We start from the raw sequence: 21,701 nt of genomic DNA, 5'->3' as shown, positions 1-21,701 counted from the left end.
TAGGCCCAGGTTTTTATTTCTAGATTAGTTTTTCTACTAATCTTAGAGTCTATGAGGAAGTGGTCCGCAATGAGGTTTATTATTTTAGTGCTTATTGTAAATTTGACGTTGCTCATAACATGTGTGTTTCATGGTAATAAAATTATATTTATTTATAAACTGTTTCCTTAAACATTGGTTGAGTTCAAAGCAACTGATCAATTCCATCGGGTTTTTTTACGTTTAGTAAAAAACCTGACCACAGATTAGTGATCACAGATGAACCACAGAATGGAAAGTCCGTTAGTATCCTGACGCCATAATCCGCCATCTTAAAAAAAAAAGTGTAACATTGTAATACAGCAGTAGTTTTAATTTCTAACAAGATGATGCAGTCATGTGTCGTGGTCTTGGTGCACTCAAATCTTGGTTAGATTGATACCTTCCATTTTGTGTGTATTCTGTGGTTGAACGGTTGCTCATGAGTCATGACAGATGTTTCCCCTGTTGATCATATTTTGTAAACAAAACTAGAACTTAACCTATTTCATTCTAATCAATTAAAATAAAAAACCATCAGGTGATTGGAGTAGTTTTGAATGCTTTGTAAAATATTTAAATGTTATTGAATTTATGTAATCATGCATTTCTCAGCTCCCAAATACATTATAATGGAGTCCATTATTTGTAAACAACCTCGTATTCAGCCATGTCTGTTTACGTTCAGCTACTCTATTTACGTTCTTTTCCATCGGTGGAAAAGTACGATTAACTGATCAGTGAACGAACCGGGTATGACGTATTTTTTTCTTATCAGTTAGACCAAAGACCTTGAAGAGGTATAAACGCACAATACCTATGCCTTCCTAATGCTAGCTCTTACTTGAAATTAAAGGTTCCATTGAGGTATTTTAGCGCGAGATATTATATATATATTTTTTTGTAATATTATAGATCACAGACATGGCTGAATATGAGGTTGTTTACAAATAATGGACTCCATTATAATGTATTTGGGAGCACAAAATGCATGATTACATAAATTCAATAACATTTTAAATATTTTACAAAGCATTTAAAACAACTCCAATCACCTGATGGTTTTCCATTTTAATTGATTACAATGAAATAGGTTAAGTTCTAGTTTTGTTTACAAAATATGATCAACAGGAGAAACATCTGTCATGACTCATGAGTAACCGTTCAGCCACAGAATACACACAAAATGGAAGGTATCAATCTAATCAAGATTTTTTAGTGCACCAAGACCACGACACATGACTGCATCACCTTGTTAGAAATTAAAACTACTGCTGTACTGCAATGCTACACTTTCTTTCAAGATGGCGGATTATGGCGTCAAGATACTAGCCGACTTTCCATTCTGTGGTTCATCTGTGATCACTAATCTGTGATCAGGTTTTTTACTGAACGTAAAAAAAACCCGATGGAATGAAATAAATTGAATTGACCAGTGGCTTTGAACTCAACCGATGATGGTGTGAAAATCAAAACTATTTTCTTGTTATATACAATTTGTTGAAACAAATTCCAGTATTTTCATTCATTTTCATTCACAATATCACTTTAAAAACTACACAGAAATTTTAAAACCACTACCTTGCCATATTTGAGACTTCTTGTGTGCAAGGCTAAGCTTCCATCGCTGAATATGCTCTGAACTTCAGCACTGATCAGATCACCTTCTGACAAATATTTCCGCATCATCCTTTCATCTTCCACGGATCGCAGTCTCTGAAATCAATAATCAAATATAAAAGACCATTCCAGATAAAATTAATGGAAGATTATAATGTTATTTGTAATATTACATTTTTTCTCAATTAAAATCGAATCTTCAATTCGAGATCTATAAAACTTGATAGTAAATAATATCAGAGTAATCGATATGCGGACAACTTTTAACTGAGAATTTATAATAAATAATTGTGTTGCACATTCCATGGAATCACCGAAACAGAGTAAACAGAATTAACAGATCATTATAAATAGCATAGAGGATAAATAAATTTAAAATAACAGTTTCGAAATAAAGTTTTATTGAGAACAAATGTAAAATGTAAATTCTAAACTTGTAATTTATAATTTTTTTGGAATTTAATATTGATGACATATTCATAACGTTGTCACTGTTTTTGGCTTCATCTAAAATGCTACCTTTGTAGGCCCTTCTCAAAAAAATGGTGGCTGGCTATGGAAATTGTTTTGTGCTCTCTGAATATTTTTCTGTTTAATTGAAATTTATAATGTTTTAATTTGAGATTTGAACAGTTTTATGGTGTTCTAATTTTGTATAATTTGATTTGTGTGTCTACAAGCCTATAGCCATTGTTTTCAACTATATAAATGAATAAGTATTTTAGCTTGTAATGATGCTATATGTTTAAGTGTTGTGAGGTATTGTTTTGTGGATTTGTGTTGTATATTGCCAAAATTCTTATGAAGATTATAAGTTGATTTGCTCTGAAAACTGGATTTCCTATTCATTAGCAATAGATCCATTCAAAATTTATCAAGAATTTACCATTTTGGAGCCGATAACTTTCTTTAGGTTAATAGGTGAAAAATGCTATTCAACCTATTTAGGATAAATTGGTAGCACGGCAAATGGTACGCCCTGGTGTGGAACCAAAACTACAAAATATATCCCTGGTTATAAAAAATTATTGGTAGGATAGATATCTTCATGGATTGTGAATGGGATATGCTGCTGAGTGGGAAATCGGTTCGAGAAAGTTCAGGTTCTAATGAGTAAATATTTTTTATGCAGTAGCAAGATGGAGAACAATAAAAATAATGAAGTTTTATTCAGTGAAAACAATCAAAACTTAGATGAAGAATCTCAAGATTCAGACCTAACCTTAAACAATGACTCAAACGATAGTGTAGCTGTAAGTGAAAAAGTTTCAAATGTAACAATTCATGAGGAAGTAGTAGAAATATCAAATGAAACAAGTATGGTAGGAGCTAAAAATGATCTGAATCTTATAGTGTTCTTAACACAAAGGTTTGATGAGCAAAATGCTAGATTTGATGAGCAAAATGCTAGATTTGATGAGCAAAATGCTAAGATTGATGAGCAAAATGCTAAGATTGATAATTTGAAACAAGATCAAAGTGCTAGGTTTGATGATATGAAGCAAGAATTTGCTAGCATAAGACTAGAGCAGGTTAATACAAAGCAGAAAATTAAAGAGATAAATGATACATTGAGTAAAAATCACAAAGAAATAGGTCATCTACAGCAGAAAACTAATGATCTTGAAATATCAATGTTAGATGTAGAAAAATCAAAGCAAAACAAAATCATTCAAGTTTCTGATAGGGTCGATGAGGTTAATGAAAGAGTAAATAAAAATAAGATCATAGTTGAGCAACAAAATATGACACAAGATGCTATCAATGTAGAAAATAATGAAAGTATTAAGCATGTTGAAAAAGAGGTTGTAGAATTAAACGAAAAAGTAGACAGGGAAATCAAGGTATTATCCTCTTTGAAAATAGATTGTCAAGAAAATACAGCTGCTATAACTGAGGTTAGGAAAAACATAAATAAAATTAACATGTCAACAAAACCGATGTGTGCACATCTTGTTTTTAAGTATATCAATTATCCTGTAGAAAATAAGTTTGAACTTGAAGAAGAAAGTATCAGAAACAAACGAATACTGTACAGAATAAAGAATAGAGGTGTCATCAGAAGATTCAAACAGAATATGCATAATAAACCCAAGTATAAGTTCAAGGTTGATGATCTAGTTGTAATTCGAAATTACATTTTTTCGAGCAAGCTGAAGAAGTTTTCTGCCAAGCTGTGTCCTAAATATCGTGGACCTTACATAGTAAGAGATGATCTCAATAAAGGGTGTTTCAAACTTGAAGAGATAAGTACAGGTAAAATTATGAGAATCAATCAATATATGATGAAGAAATACCATCAGAAAGCACATAATGATTAGGAATCCTGTGTTATGCCGGGATTCAGAATAGCATAATCGCTACGCAGTGTATGGTAAGAGTACATAATTGTGTCTTTTTTCTTTCCTGTAGCCTATTTTTCTTGGCCCTTAATCGTTTCAAATTTCGATTCTTTCCTGACTTTGTGTAATGTTCAGTAAATTTCTTCTATGATGCATATCTTAACCAATCTTGTCCATAGTCATTTAAATTTGTATTTTTTCTGAAATAATTTTGGAAGTTAAAATAGTAGCTTATTTTCCTAATCTTTAAATTGTTGATAAAACTTAACTTTTCTAAAATCTATCTATTGTAGTGTAAATAATTGTTCGCTTGCGGTATATTTTTTCATCATGTATTACATATTTTGTAAGGTATCATATTAGGTAACTAGGTTTTTCAGAGCAAATTATGTCCCATTTTCTCATCTTTCATTGCATATCATGTCATAAGCCATATGTAATTAGGTTATAGTTTTCTTCTGGGCTTTTAACCCATTTTGCATTTTATATTTTTTTTTTGCTGTCCAATACTTTGGATTTTTGGTAGACAAGTAGGTGTGATTCTTTTAGAGGTGTGGGCGTGAACCACATATGGCTGGACTAGATTATCTGACCTAATTGTAAACCTTAAGACTGCAACATCAAATGTTTGTAAAAACTTTTGCATACTTATGTTTTTGTGGTCCGATACTAGAGTCTGCTATCACATTGCCTTACAGACATCTAGGAACTCTCCACCCAGTCACAATAGTCAAAATATTTTTCCTTCACCAGTTGTTTCTGTGGGAGTGATAGCTCACAGTTATAACAAATTAGAGTCATACTTGGAATCTAAAAAATTCCATAGTAGTATATTTTATTAAATATACTTCCTTATGAAAGTTTAGTACTGACATGTAGGATAGGCTCTAATTAATCTTTCTCTTCCTTGTATTATTTAGGAAATTTATTTACCCAGTTTTCTTTGTCTCTTATTTGTATTTTTTAGGGAACTTATTTACCCTTTATCCATCTTGATCGTCTTTGTATTGTAATCTTGAAATGGTTTGTACTTGTTATACAGTCTTCAAATTCTGAAATTATTTAAAAAATAAATGGTTCAATTTAGAACATGCTGAAATTTAATCTTATGTATAAATTCTTTTGTTATAACAATAAAACTTCAAAATTTGAAAGTATTAATGAATTGTGTCGCCATATATATGAGATGTTCAATATAAATGAAAGTTAACTTGAATAATAATGTTTTCATGAAATAAAAACGTCTTGTCATATTATTAATTGAAATGAGTTAAAGGTTAAAATTTCTCTAAAGTTTTTGTAATTGATGTCTTTTTCTAAATTTAAAAAAAACTGTTTGTTCTATAAATTTTGATATGATTGATTATCGTTTGAAATGGATGCTGGAGTGTATGTAGAATTTTTAGTGGGGTTTGTTGATTAGAATTTTGCTGGTATGTGATTGTTTTTTGAGATGGAAAACCATTATTGCCTAAAGAAGAAATGACCAGAGGTTATGACTTAGAGAGGCAGTAATGAGATAATATTTTTTGTGTTGATTACTTATGTTGATTGCCATAGATGCAGATGATTACTTATGAATATTGATTGCCTTTGAAGCAAAATATTATTAATGTTTTGAATGATTTCTTGTTTAATGATTGATAGTAAAGTTTTGTCATGAAATGTAGTTTGTGTTTAGAACATTGAAAAGTCGAAATAAACTATAGTATCCGATAAAGGATGATTAATAATATTAAATATTTTGCTTTTTATACAATATTTGAACAAAAAATTAAATGAAAATTTATAAATTTGTCTACATAAATAATTTTGAAACCCTGAATGATAAATCATAAATGGGAAATGCTATAATTGAAATGTTATACTGAATGATAATGAAATGCAGATATATTATGAAATGATTGTGAATAGAAGACCAATTGTCTGAATTTATTGAAGTATGTATTGAAATTATTTTTGTTGTGATGATCTGATGTTTTTTACAATTTTGATAATGATACAGGGTGTTATGAAATTTATGTAACATGTATTTGTTTATGTTCTAAATTTTGAAGAATGGATTAAATTTTGTTATTTGAACAGTGAATAAATGGAAATGAAATTATTTTTTATTAAAATTTTGTAATTGATATCTCTATAGAGTTTGAGGAAATTTCACAATTTATGTATTGCTGACTGTATAATAAAATGTTAACAATAAATTTAATTTTTTATATTGATTATATACTTGGAAATAATTTTCATGTGTATTAGATTGTATTGGTAGTCTAATCAAAATTTTCTTTTTAGTTTATAAGCATTTTAAAATAACAGGTACAGCATGGACATTAACATCAAAATAATTATCACGTGAATCTCGAAATCAACAACAAGTGTACACCATGAAGAGTGTTAAGAACATTTGGGTGATTTTCGAACTAGTGTGACTCATTAATTGAATATCTACACCAATATCTATGCTGATGCCTACACCAATGCCAACGCCAATATCTACACCAATAGCTACGCCGATATCTACACTGATGTCTACACCAATGTCTGTGCCAATGTCGAAGCCAATGCCTACGACAATGCCGATGCCAATGCCTGCGCCAATGTTGATGCCAATGCCTACGACAATGCCAACGCCAATGCTGACACCAATGCATACACCAATGACAATGCCAACGCCTATTGCTGACCATGTAACTCAAACTTCAACACTACCACATTACCTGGAGGTAATTGCCATCCATGTTCACGTTCGCAACTTTGAATTCAGAATAACAGTCACAGTATCATGAAAGAAACTGATACAAAAAATCCTCTCCTAAATTATTCCTGTATGCAGAACTCTAAACCTTGAAAGCTATTGTAAGGCATATATTATGAAAAGTATATGAATTGAGAGATATAGTTATTTGTATATCTAGAGTGAAAAGTACTGTTTTTTCTCTCTGAGGGAAAAGTTTGAAGCCCAAGGACAACAGTTTTCCTGAGGGAGAAAAAACATTTTTTACTCATGATGTACACAACATTTTTCCTCCACCTACATTTTTATAAAAACTGCAAATAAAATAATTTTTAAAAACTTACTTAACCAGTAAAATGTGTTACAACATAACCTAAAAATTAAACAGCTGGCTTGTAATCACACAGTTCACCGCCGACAGCACTATGCGCTATCTGTCAGCAAAAGTTGTAACAACAATGGCCGACTCGACTACAACTATGATGAAGTTCCCATTTCAAATTTGATTACTTAATGAGGATCCGTTGGCTGGTATTTTGAATAACATGGAATTAAAAAAAAATATTTATACATTTTTATGGTATACTGATATGAAGTTTGTGATAATTTTAGCATGAAACATATATTTCATATATTGATCAAATGTCTGGTTGAGGTATTGAAATTAGTTAGTTTAATGACTACTCTATATGCTTTTTCATCTGAGCTTAGACCTTCTAACCTATTTCAAATGTAAGTTTTTAAAATAGAGATGCTTTACATGTTATTTAAATGGAGTTACTTTTACAATTTACATCCCTCTCGGGAGGAAAAAACAGAAAAACTCCCTAGAGCGAAAAAGTGACACTTTAGTATTATTTTTCAGGGAGTAAAGTAGGCTCTTTAGACAGTAGGTGGAGGAAATAGTTATTTGTATATCTAGAGTGAAAAGTACGACTTTTTCTCCCTGTGGGAAAAAGTTCGAAGCCCGAGGTGAAGCCGAGGGCAGCAATTTTCCTGAGGGAGAAAAAGTATTTTTCGCTCGTGATGTACACAACATTTTTTCTCCATCTACATTTTTTTTATAGAAACTGCAAATAAAATCATTCTAATAACTCACATATTGGTGACAATGATTCCTAACTACATAACCTAAATCTAAAACCTAAAAACCGGTCGTCTGATTGGCAATGCTGATTGCGCTATCTATCAGCAAAAGTTGTAACAATTATATCAGCTGAGCAGCTACTACATGTAGCTGATGACTACAGATGACTAAAAATGGCTGACTACAGATCACGCGGTTCAGATTTGAATTGCAGATCAAAAATATTTGTTGGCTGGTATTTTGAATAGAATAAAATATTTTAAAAATTGTATAAATTTTTATCGTCTACTAATATTAAGAATATAATAATTATCATACAAACATATATTTCATGAGTTGATCAAATTTCTTGTTGTGGTATTGAATTTAGTTGACTCAATGACATACACCTCTATTATGCTTTCTCATCTGAGCTTAGACCTTCTAACCTATTACAATGTAAGTTTCAAAATAGAGATGCTCCCCATCTTATTTAAATGGAGTCACTTTTACTCCCTAGGGAGTTTTTTGTTTTTTACTACCGAGAGCGAAAAAGTGACACTTTAGTATTAGGTTTCAGGGAGTAAAGTAAGTACTTTAGACAGTAGGTGGAGGAAAAATAATATACAATAATAAACTTCATAATAGCTATTTATGTATTAAGAGCGTGAAACGCAACTTTACTACTTGAGAAAAACAGTTATCACAAGTTGAACTTGACTATTTACTGTACTTGAGTTGAACTGTTGAGCGCGATAATTTTGCGAAAGCAATACAGAAATTTTCGAGTTGCATAACAATTTTTCTACAGCTACAGAGTATGGGACTACAAAACAATAGATACAATAATACATAACATATTGTCGCCATTGTTAAGGATACGAACCTTAGCAATAATGGGACTTAGTTGACTATTATATTACATTATGGCTAGAACCAGGACTTCCAATATACTACCTTCCTATATAGGAGGCCCTGCTAGAACCAGCTGATCATAGACAAGAATGATAATTTCTTAGTTTTAGCGAGCAGAAAAGTAAAAAAAAGTACTGAGCATGCAGTCATAGCTATTCAAGACACGTGGCCGGTAAGTGGCCGTTTGCAGGGCGAACATGATATTTCCAGTCGAGACCCTAACCGAGACTGAAATTTCATGCAACCCTGCAAGAGAAATTCACTTCCAAGTACGATTTTTTTGCTACACAATCATCAAATAATAAACTATAAACTAATTGATAATTTAAGTTTTATCACAAAAGGAAGTTATTCAGCTTTAATGATTTAGAATGGGATGGTCATGTGGTCATATTGGTACGACCCTCAGCTTCCAAAAAAATAAGTAACATTTGATACCTCTTAGTACAAGAGGTATGGGTTATAAGTTTTGATATTTTTACCAAACAGATAATGAACCTATCAGAGCTGCAATGTTGACAATTTTGTTTCAAAAGTATTTTCTGTTATGTTTTGTTGACTAGACTGATTGTCTAAGACTTTAACAAGTCTATTTCTTTTTTTATATTTATTCAACAATGATAAAACAGAAAATTATTGGAAATCTATATAATATAGATTACGGTTATTCTATCCCGTAATTCACTTTCTGTGATTAGCAGCTAATTCTAGGCTATTCAACTATAAGGAATATACATTGTTTGATTAGAGATACTTATCTTACAATTAACTAACAAAATTCCAAGTAAGAATAAGACTCACCAGTTCTCCTCCCGGCAGATTGACAGACGAGAGTTGGAGTATTGCATCTAATCGTGAATTAGTGTCTACTTTCCAACGTTTTTTCTGCACCTCCATTATTCTACCAACAACCACATCACCCACTTCTCCATTGTAGCGTGATTTCAGAGGCTTGACTAGAATTAACTGGTTCACACGTTCCAAGACACCGGACACAGATGCTTTGAGAGTTGTTGCATTCTTGTCAAAGTAAGTTCCATGCCCTCTGAAAACAAATCAAACAGGAATAATTTTGAGAATTTGAATTATAATAGGTATATTATCGTGATTCAGGGAATTCTACTTTTTATTGAGTGATGTAGACGCAAATACAATGAGTTAAATAATTAATTAGAATACATCACAAGCAGGGGCATAGCCAGGGATATTGTTGGGTGGGGGGGGGGGTTGGTTGGTGATAAGAACTAGATAAAATAGAATAGCCTATAGGTCTTTAGATCAACGCAACCCCCCTCCGCCCTAGGTATTCGGGGTTTAGACCCTAGTAAGCGAATTTTTAAAATTATGCATTGAATCTACCTGACTACTAATGAGAAATTATTTTATTATTGATACCAAATTTCAATCAGTGGAATTTCGTTGTTGAGGACCTTCATAATTTCTTACCCCTGTACTGACATGTTCGGGAATGGTATAAAGTAGGTGTAATGTGAACAAGTAGTGTTGACAGGGTTTCGTCCATGATGTCGACAGTCGACACCATACGTGAACGTCACTACCCAATGGCACTGCCAAGTCGGTAGGCAATTATGTCAGAGGAGTTTAGCCTGCATTGCAGTGGAAACACCCCAATTGACCGTTTACCCTTGGTCGGGGCACTAGGCAGTTCCGGCGGTTCGTGGGCCTGGTCGGGGCCCGAACGAGTTATCCTCTAACTCAGGCCAAGGAAAATGCTTGTGGTTCCCAATGTTAGCGGCAATTTCACATGCCTGCTACTTGCAGAGACGGGGGTACCCTGAATCCCAAAATCTGGTCTCTCACTGGATTACCCCGCAACTCCACCAGAGAATATTCACTGTGCCCAGCTACTCCCAGAGACGGAGAGTCCAGTTGACAATGGTCGAACTATGAACTCCCCATAGTCTGAGGCCTTCACTCAGCCATACACTTATAAACCAGGCTACTTCCAGGGACGGAGTCACTCAGTCATCACGTGTGCTAGGTTTCCCCTGGTTGGCAGTTTTTCCCTTCACCATGAAAACCAGCAACCTGCAGCTGGGGGATCCAGTACTTCCTGAGATAAACTCCAAAGTAGCTCTAAAAAGAGCTCAATACCAGCCTGATCATCAAGGACCAAGTAGTGTTGACAAGAATCATTGACGTAAGTACTATTTTTGTTGATGTAAATATTCTACATCACTTTACAATAATAAAGAGTGTTCTGAAAAAAGGTGGCCATAAGTGATGGCGTGATTCTTCACATCAAAAGAAGAAAAAAATGTCCAATTAACATACGTTTGAAAATGCTTGGTTACCAAGTTATACAGAGTGGAAGATTTCGTCTGAATTCAGTTCCCCTGCTGAAACAAATACCTAGCCCACGGGAATTTGTTGGCTGTTAATTAAGATGTACTATTTAGCATACTTCATGTAAAATCAATTGAATGAAACCGTTTCCAGGTCTCTAGCTACAGTCAATTCAATTCAATTTATTTCCACATGAAATTACAAATTTGTACAATATAGTTAAGTTACAATAAAACAATAAATATAAAGATAAATTACTTTACTATTTTATTTAAAATTGTAACATTATTGAAAAGTGGAATCCCCCAAGACTATACATCTGTGAATGGGGGAGAGTTCCTATGAGCAAGCTAATAACAAAAAGTAAATTAAGTTTGAAATAGTTATAAGCAAAATAATATACATTCATAATACTAAGTTAACCTAACATATATGCTAGTATGATAGAGTGCAATCTACAGACTATTGCACTTCCCTACCACTGTTTTTGTAACCATTTGTGAAGAGTGCTTAAATAGAAAGGAAGAGCTAAAAAAAAGAGCAAGAGGACTCAAGACTGTGACAATTTATTTATTAAATTGTAGAGATTTAAGAAGCATAGGAATGAAGTAAGCCCTCGGTTCCAGCCCAACCTATGCCAATCAACCATTTAAACAGCTTCCTATTATACACCACATCGCTGCAGTTCTCAGCTTCTCTGATATCATTGGGCAAATTTCTATAGACGATTTGTGCTAGATAGTGAGGAGACCTAAGTTCTATTCCGTGATATAATTGAGGTGTTGAATATCCATGGTTATTTCTGTGTCGAGTTTGATAGTTATGTTGAATATTGCTGAGTAGTTCTATTTTGTGTTTCCTGATATATGTGAGAAGTGTTTTAATATACAGTTGTCTTAAATTGAGCACAGGGAAGTCCGAGAACAACAGCGACGTGGGATATCTGGGTTCTTTTTTAAGAATTTTTTTTATAATGGTGCGCTGGGTAACCGAGAGAGGCTCCAGGCTAGCAGATGACACCACTCCCCAGACAATGAGACCATACTGTAGCACTGACTGTGCATAAGCATGGTATACTCTTTTACTTAATCTGGTATCAAGTACTTGGCTCAACTGAGATAGACCATACAGCATCCGTCGTAGCCTTTGCTTGACACACTGCATATGTGGTGCCCAACTCAGCTGATGGTCAAAAATGACCCCCAGATATTTATATTGATCCACTCTGTCAATTACCCCGCAAGCACATGATAAAGATCCAACATCCCCACATGAGTGCATTTTCACCTGTCTCAGCCCTGGGTCTGGTTGGTTTCTTGTAACAACTGGCAAGTACTTGGTTTTGCCAAGATTCACAGTGAGGTTATTATGGTCAAACCAGTTTTTTATTTTGGAAAGATCTTTAGTGGCATTTTCATAAACTTCTTCCTATTCCCTACCTGTAGAAATAACCACTGTATCGTCATCAAATAGGAATATCCTGCTTGTAGTATTGAGCCGGGAAATATTATTAATATATATCAAGAACAGTACTGGACCCAGCGTACTACCTTGAATGACGCCATAGTCTACACCATTCCTATTACTGTCTTCACCATTAATCTGAACAAATTGTTGGCGTTCACAAAAATAACTTTTGAACCACTGAAGAGAAGTGTCCCTAACTCCAATAGCTTCAAGTTTATTAAGAAGCTTGCCTCTATCTACTGAATCAAACGCCTTAGCCAGGTCCAGGAATGTCATGATAACTTTATTTTTAATTTTAACTGACTCTATTATGTATTTGTTTACCTGAAATGATGCATCATTGGTGTTTTTATCTTTTTGGAAGCCGTATTGGTTATGTGCTAGAATGTTATTTTCTTTCAAATATTCCATTAACTGTATTTTAATGCATTTTTCAATGATCTTTGACAGAGTAGATAACAGAGAAATGGGTCTATAGTTTGTAGGTTCGTTTTTGGGTCCTGATTTGTGGATTGGAATGATCTTCGCTATTTTTAGGTATTCTGGGAATTGTCCTGTCTGAATGCTAAGATTCACTATGTGGTGTATTGGGTTTATTAGTGTATGAAGGCTGTCTTTAATTATCCGTGTTGGAATACAGTCATACCCGGGAGCACTCCTGCCTTTGAGGCTATTAATTACATTTTTTGATAATTCCTCTTTTGTCACCTCTTTCAATTTGAAGACAGCATCAACCACGTACTCTTGATCTCTGATCTCTGGTTGCCCTACTGGATTCAAGGAGCTAGTGAGTATGGACCCAACTGATGTGAAATACTGATTAAAAGTATTCCCAATGTCCTTAATATTAGGTTTTGAAGTAGGATCTCCTCTTTGGGCAAATGCGTCAATTGGGAATGAATGGGGTCCTTTGGCTTTTCCAGAGATTTCTTCTACTACATGCCAGAATTTGTGTGGGTTATTTGAAACTTCATCGATTTTATTTTTGTAGTAATTATGTTTTGCTTGTTTTATAGTCGAATGTAGCATGTTTCTAAAACGAGTAAATTCAGTTTTCAAGGAAATACAATAAGGTTGTCTATTAAGTTTTTTTCTCAATTTACCGCGATGGCGTATGGAATTAATAAGTCCTCTAGTAATCCATGGTTTTATTTTAGTATGTTTAGCTGATATTTTAGTTTTTGTTGTCATTTGTTGAATAATATTCTGTGTAGTTCGTATAAATGAATTAGTTGCAAGATTGATATTATTTTCGTTTGTGACATGGTTCCAATTCTGCAAAGACAAAATGTTTTTTTACGCTATTCCAATCTATTTTCATGTAATAATTATCTCTATTGGGCGGTTTTTTGTTAGGTGTGAATAATTTCATGCACACGGCGTAGTGGTCGGTAATTGAGGTTTGTACTATAGTTGTAGCTGCTTCGTACAAGGGTGATAACTTAACAAAGTAGTGGTCGATGCATGTATTACTAGCTGGCCTAGTAACCTTGTCGACACATACAATATGCATGAAAAATAGACAAAATCTGTTAAGCTCTCTACAAATGTAATATTAACTTGTTTACCAAAATGTTATATTCTACTTTCTAGTTCGAGAAGCCACTTCCACGTATCACACATTCATACAACGCTGTATCTATGTTTTTGTTACAGTTGAGGTTGGAAACAAAAAAAAAGCTCAAAAATCTAGGAAATTTAAAAATAATAATTATTAAAGGTGATGTATCCCATAGAATACTAAGTTACACAGTCAAGTTACCGTACCTTGAGTTATGAAAAATACATTTCCATGAAGAATATTCTCAACAAGAATAAATTAAATTTTTGTGCTCAAAATAACAAAAATCGATCCCAACCAAAAATTTGATGACAGGTATTTCGGCACTGGACGTAAAATTATACCATAAACCGGTATCAGCTATCTTCAATAGAAGGTACCGTAGTGTCAATGCATAGAATCGGCAACGTTGTTCTTCTATCTTTCTTAACTGCCATTATAATTATTATGGCAGTAAACATATACATGGACCTCACTATACGCCTAGAAAGGTCTCCACGCCAACAAAAGCCATTCAAATTTACTAGGCCTATGGTCTTTTAATTATTACTAAACTATAACATAATTTTTTAATTTAAAACACTTACCTCATGCAACCTTCTAGTGGTATATCTTGTCCAGGAGTATAAAAATGTGGTGGATTATTGCCTGTATTGAGGCATAGATTCACTCGTTGACTTGCCAACCTTATTGTTCTGTCAGAATCAGAAATGTTATCCATAGATTCCATTATTCTACTCAAAATAATAAGTAAAGTTACCTAATAAAAAAGAGTAGTTTGTTATATAAAAATCTAACCTCAATATTGGTATTTGCTTATAAATTTAATTTAGGTATGATGATATCGATGGAAATGAATCGATGTACAAAGACTGCACTCGATTATAAGAAGTCGACTAAAAGGCGCTATGTTTAAAAGAATAATACTAGTAGCTCTGTGAACAGTAGATCTCACGCAGTATTATCATCTAGAAGTATCAGATGTCACCCTGTTTTAGTTGATTCAGTTGAATCATAATCTATTCTTAAAAACTATTATTTGTTTTCTCCAATATCAAAAACTCACTTAAGCCTACGGTATGTTAATTGACCGAGCGAAGTGAGGTTATTCAAGTCGACGGTTTCGCATTTCTCTTTATATTTATATTTTTGTTTATATTTATGTTCCGTATTTACAGCGAAACGCAGCAATAGATTTTCATGAAATTTGACAGGTATGTTCCTTTTTGAATTTTACGTCGACGTATACGACGTGGAATACATAAGGTTTTTTTGAAATTTTGCATTTTAGGGATAATACAGAAAGAAAAGGAGTCTCCTTTGAACGCTAATATTACCGTAAAAATCAGAATTTGGAATAATCATAAATCAACTGTCGAGTGTATTATAAATTGCATGCAATGACGCATGCAATTTATATCTCAATGTAACTTGGTGAAAAATCAGCTGTCGTGTGGACTATTAATTGCAAGCTATGAGGCATGCAATTGATAACTCGAAGTAGCATTATTATTTTCTCCCGACTTTTCTGTGCTTTCAACTAAGCTTTTTCTCTTTATGTTTATATTTATGTTTCGCATTTATAGCGAAATGCAGCAATAGATTTTCATGAAATTTGACAGGTATGTTCCTTTTTGAATTTTGCGTCGACGTATACGACGTGAAATACATAAGTTTTTTTTTGAAATTTTGCATTTTAAGGATAATAGGGTACAGAAAGAAAAGGAGTCTCCTTTGAACGCTAATATTACCGTAAAAATCAGAATTTGGAATAATCATAAATCAACTGTCGAGTGTATTATAAATTGCATGCAATGACGCATGCAATTTATATCTCAATGTAACTTGGTGAAAAATCAGCTGTCGTGTGGACTATTAATTGCAAGCTATGAGGCATGCAATTGATAACTCGAAGTAGCATTATTATTTTCTCCCGACTTTTCTGTGCTTTCAACTAAGCTTTTTCTCTTTATGTTTATATTTATGTTCCGCATTTATAGCGAAATGCAGCAATTGATTTTCACGAAATTTGACAGGTAAGTTTCTTTTTGAATTTCGCGTCGACGTATACGACGTGAAATACATAAGGTTTTTTTTTTGAAATTTTGCATTTTAAGGATAATAGGGTACAGAAAGAAAAGGAGTCTCCTTTGAACGCTAATATTACCGTAAAAATCAGAATTTGGAATAATCATAAATCAACTGTCGAGTGTATTATAAATTGCATGCAATGACGCATGCAATTTATATCTCAATGTAACTTGGTAAAAAATCAGCTGTTGTGTGGACTATTAATTGCAAGCTATGAGGCATGCAATTGATAACTCGAAGTAGCATTATTATTTTCTCCCGACTTTTCTGTGCTTTCAACTAAGCTTTTTCTCTTTATGTTTATATTTATGTTCCGCATTTATAGCGAAATGCAGCAATTGATTTTCACGAAATTTGACAGGTAAGTTTCTTTTTGAATTTCGCGTCGACGTATATACATATAAGGTTTTTTAAAATTTTGCATTTAAAGGATAATCACACGGAGTTCCTCAAGGATCCATTCTTGGGCCACTATTATTTCTAGTGATGATGAACGATATAGAATTAAATATTTCACCTAAAGTAGTTTGCTACGCTGATGATTCATCACTGGTTACCAACGATGTTGATCTGCTGAGTGCTCTACAACGAAAAATGTCCAGAGTCTTCAGCTTGGTTTAGAGCGAACCGCCTATTATTGAATAATATCAAGACGCAAACACTGGTGCTTGGAATGAGAAAGATTAGTGATGGAGCTGTAAGTGCAAAGCTTCTGGGTATAACACTGGATCAGAAGCTCACATGGATACCCCAAATTGAAAGTGTCTGCTCAAAATAGAGTAGGGTTATATATCTCCTTCATAGTCTCAAGGACTGTGTGCCTTCCAATTATTTGAGAATTTGCTACTTCGCCTTTTTTCAAAGCACTTATATGTATATGGTTTAGTCTTGTAGGGCGCAGCCCCAGAGGTACAAAAAGAATTCTTGCTCCAGAAAAAGGCTTTAAGAATTATATGCGATGTTGCTTATCTGGAACATTGCAAGCCTCTATTTATAAAACAGAATATCATGACAGTTTACAGCATGGTTGCGTTCAAGCTTGTCCTACAAATAGAAAAGAATTTACGCTCATATGGCTGCAGAACCGACATTCACAGTCTTAACACTTAGTCCTGTCAATATAGACATAAAAAGGGGGGTGTGCTTGCAGTTTATATTGTAGTTCTGATTTTTTAATATATTATTTGGGTACATAAGAGGAGTCCAGAACCACTTTCTTCATGCAAAATTTCCTTGTGCTAGATACAGAGTGGCCCAAAGACCTCGTATTTTCGGCTCATTTTCCAGCTATATCTGCCAAATCTCGGAATTGGACATAAAAATTTGCTTTTTCCTTTTTTATAGATTATAAAATTCTGAATAAAATGAGATCATTCGGAACTCTCTATCTCCAATGAGTACTGAGTTATGATTTTTCAAAAATGAGTGAAATTTGAAGAAAAAATCAATTTTGATGAATTTTAGTTTTTGATCAACAATATCTTCTGATTGTTACCATTTAGATGTATAATTCAAAAACCCCCGGGCGTATTTTTCTGCTTTGCAATCTGAGATCAGGTAGAGCGCTCTATCTCATATAGATTTCCAGATACACCTGACAACAATGCTCCTTGTACTGTGAAAAATACCTAATTTTCAGCTTCAACCATCATCACCAACTACATTGTCCTCATATTGATATTTCGCACAATGACATAAGTTCATGAGATTATGTTCTGTTAGAATCACTCGTTTCAGTATTTAGATGCACTTCATTTCAGTATTTTCTAGTGGAGAGGCGCGCTTAAGGACACCTCAAGGATCAAAATTTCAAACACTCATAACTTATGACACAATGCTCAGATTTCATCATACTACACTTCATTCTTCTCGGCTCGTCAAGTCGGTCCAAAATCATGCATCATAAGTCAAATTCTGTCGAAAAATCGAAAATTTATTGTTGAGTGTATGTAAGCCCATATTCCAATACACAAAAAATGGCCAATTTCTATATTCAAAGCTGCATGTCTTTTGAAATACTTCTGATAAAATGTCCAAGTCTAGTGAAAATTGTCACCCTCTGCCCACTCCAATAGATAATACTTTCAATTCCAATACCATTCGAAAGTTACAGGAGATTTCAAACATGGCGATTTCAGTTTTTAAATTTTTTTCGTGGTTTTACTGTTGATCAAGAGTTTCTAAAACGAGTTTGATACATCATAGAAACTCATGATTGATTCTAAATTGTAGATAAATTCATCCTCTACGAGCTCATTTGCCTAAAATCCATCATGAACCACTTTTCCCTATCATAGTACTGCCAAAACCGTTAATATGATAAAAATATCTACAATTTCCTGATTTTTTTTTCAACAATCAAATCTCACTCTACGAAAATATTTTCCCATAAATCGTTTACAGCAGGTGAAAGAGGAAATTATATTGTACATTTCAAGATCAAGTAGTGATTTTTATTATGAGGGGTTACCGAGATACATAGCTTTGAATATAGAAATTGGCCATTTTTGTGTATTGGAATATAAATGGGCTTAAGTACACTCAACAATAAATTTTCCACTTTTCGACCAAATTTGACTTATGATGCATGATTTTGAACCGCCTTGACGAGCCGAGAAGAATGAAGTGTAGTACGATGAAATCTGAGCATTTTGTCAGAAGTTATAAGTGTTTGAAATTTTGATTCTTGAGGTGTCCTTAAGCGCGCCTCTCCAATAAAAAATACTGAAATGAAGTGCATCTAACGGGTGATTCTCATAGAACATAATCTTATGAACGTATGTCATTGTGCGAAATATCAATGTGAAGACTATGTAGTTGATGATGATGGTTGAAGCTGAAAATTACGTGTTTTTCACAATACAAGGAGCATTGTTGTCAGGTGTACCTGGAAATCTATATGAGATAGAGCGCTCTACCTGATCTCAAATTGTAGAGCACAAAAATACGCCCAGAGAGATTTTGAATTATACGGTACATCTGAATGGTAACAATCGGAAGATATTTTTGATCAAAAACTAAAATTCATCAAAATTGATTTTTTCTTCAAATTTCACTCATTTTTGAAAAATTATAACTCAGTACTCATTGGAGATAGAGAGTTTGAGAGAGATAGATTGGTGCATGCACCAATGTATATAGTGACTGGACTAACTAGGAACAAATCAAAAATAGATGTATGCCTACCTTATACTAGATTGAATAGGATAGCAACCAGCCCGAATCATGTATCATCGAAATTATTCAATAAATTGCCCATACTAGCCAGGAACCTACCAACAAAATTTATAAGCAGAACATAGAGCGCGTCCTATTAGACAATCCATTTTATTCACTTTCAGATTTCTTCAATCTACCACTTGACAACTATTTTAATTGAAGCAGGGAAGAATATATTCAGAAACAGATGGTGTTGAAGAAGTATGGACAAAGCTAGCCAATGGCCTGAAGGAAGCAGCAAATGAAGCAATTGGTCAGAAAAGATGGAAAAGGAATGAGGGATGGTACGATAATGAGTGCAGGGAAGCAATTAGAGAGAAGAATGAAGCCAGATCTCGAATGATACAACGAGAAACAAGAAGAAATTATGATGATTACAAGGAAAAACGAAGAATTGCCAATATAACATGCAGGACAGAGAAAAGAAAAGCTTTGAACAAACAGTTAGAAGAAATTGAAAGCTTATATAAACAGAATGAGACGAAAAAGTTCTATAGAGCGATGGAAAGAATAAATAAAGAATATAGACCAAGAATTATTTCATGCAAAGACAAAAGAGGGAGAGTTTTGAATGGAGAGGATAATATCATGGAGAGATGGGCAGAGCATTTCAGAGAACTGTTAACAGTAACAGATATCAATGAGGAAAATGTACATGAAGGAACAGGGGAGCCACTTAGTATTGAAGCGGAGTTTGTTGCAGGGCCAACATTAGAGGAAACAGAAATGGCTGTAAAGCACCTAAAGAATGGAAAGGCAGGTGGCCAAGATAATATATCGGCAGAAATGATAAAGTATGGTGGTGATGACACAGTCAAGAGAATACATGAGCTGATAAGTATGATATGGAGAGATGAAACTATGCCTCAAGATTGGAACATAGGTATAATATGTCCAATTATAAAAAAGGCGATAAACTGGACTGTAATAACTATCGTGGAATAACTCTTCTCAGTGTAGCTTATAAAGTCTTATCAAGTATTCTTAACAATAGAATTAAGGCCTACACAGAACAAATGCTTGGAGAATATCAATGCGGATTCCGGCCAGAAAGGGCAACAGCAGATCAAATCTTTACAATCCGGCAAATCACAGAAAAGTTTTATGAGCATGACCTGGATTTACATATTTTATTTATTGACTTCAAGCAAGCCTTCGATAGCATAGTGAGAAGTGAGCTATGGAAAACATTGGAGCAATACGCCTTACCAAAAAAGCTCATTAATCTAGCAAAAATGACAATGAGTAGGACTGCAGCAATGGTCAAAATTGGTAATAGAAGGAGCAGCACTTTTGAATTTAACACAGGTGTCAAACAAGGCGATGGACTATCTGCAATCCTATTCAATATTGCATTGCATAGAGCTATTGAAGGATTAGACAGGGGAAATATTTTCCACCGAATGTATCAGGTATGTGCATATGCGGACGATGTAGCAAGAAGGAAAGATGTCCTACAGGAAACGTATTTGTTGCTAGAAAGAGAGGCGAATAAGATTGGCTTGATAGTGAATGAAAGAAAAACGAGGTACATGAAAATATCAAGTAGTCAAGCAAGAAGAGTTCCACAAAAACTCCGAATTGGAAATAAAATCTTTCAAGGTGTAAGAACTTCAGCTACTTGGGGGTTGAACTAAATAACGAGAACAAGATGGGTTACAGCATAAAGCAAAGAGTATTGGCTGGAAATAGAGCATACTTCAGTAACATGAAACTTTTGAAGAACAGGCTCATATGTAGAAACACGAAACTTAAAATATATATATTTTTTTTTTTTTTTTTTTAATCACATTACTATTGCTATCTAGTCTTGAGACTAATGAGCAAATTTTATCAAACCTAATTTACTAATTGTATATAATATGGACTACAGTGAAACTCTCTTTAGAATTTCTTACTGCTACCTACTAATAATTATTATGTACATCTATTAACTGTACTACTTAAGCTAGATTTCACTCAATCACTGCTCTGCTTTTACACTAGACACCACTTTCACTGCACACCAATTCAAATGGTTTCCTTCTTTTCAGTCTCCGCACCAACCCTCCGTTGTCTAGCAGCTGGATTGCTTCGACGTTCGTGTGTTGGTGGAGCCGTTCTTCATGACTTTCTGCATACCTTTGAATCTCACAGGATACCATGTTGACTCCCAGGTCCCTATGGATGTCGCTGTTCCGCACATACCAGGGAGCATCAACAATGTTTCGGAGCACCTTGTTCTGGAATCTTTGTATGATGGTGACGTTGCTCTGTTTGGTGCAGCCCCATAGTTGTATTCCATAGGTCCAAACAGGTTTGAAGATCTGCTTGTAGAGGAGCAATTTGTTTGGTATTGAAAGTGATGAGTTTCTTCCAATA

At 33.9% G+C, this 21,701-nt stretch overlaps 1 protein-coding gene across 1 annotated transcript; it reads right to left on the bottom strand.

The window, feature by feature from the left end:
* Positions 1-1,551: 1,551 nt before the first annotated feature.
* On the bottom strand, positions 1,552-14,868 carry LOC120352319 (exosome complex component RRP4-like). The gene is made up of 3 exons (XM_039432345.1): positions 14,618-14,868; positions 9,497-9,740; positions 1,552-1,734 (listed from the first exon to the last, which is right to left on the bottom strand). The coding sequence occupies exons 1-3, from the start codon at positions 14,758-14,760 to the stop codon at positions 1,567-1,569; spliced, it is 555 nt and encodes a 184-aa protein (XP_039288279.1). The 5' UTR covers positions 14,761-14,868; the 3' UTR covers positions 1,552-1,566.
* Positions 14,869-21,701: the final 6,833 nt, after the last annotated feature.

This window comes from Nilaparvata lugens, chromosome 7 (genome assembly GCF_014356525.2).
Source record: "Nilaparvata lugens isolate BPH chromosome 7, ASM1435652v1, whole genome shotgun sequence".
Classification (NCBI taxonomy): domain Eukaryota; kingdom Metazoa; phylum Arthropoda; class Insecta; order Hemiptera; family Delphacidae; genus Nilaparvata; species Nilaparvata lugens.
The sequence above is the reverse complement of the archived record's forward strand: the minus strand, read 5'-3'. Positions and strand labels throughout refer to the sequence as shown.

Excerpts from the sequence above, each read along its gene's own strand:
- LOC120352319 (XM_039432345.1), bottom strand. The coding sequence starts at position 14,760 with ATGGAATCTATGGATAACATTTCTGATTCTGACAGAACAATAAGGTTG. Across the intron at positions 9,741-14,617 it reads CCACTAGAAGGTTGCATGAG|AGGGCATGGAACTTACTTTG; the intron begins GTAAGTGTTTTA and ends ATTTGTTTTCAG. Across the intron at positions 1,735-9,496 it reads ATCTGCCGGGAGGAGAACTG|AGACTGCGATCCGTGGAAGA; the intron begins GTGAGTCTTATT and ends TATTGATTTCAG.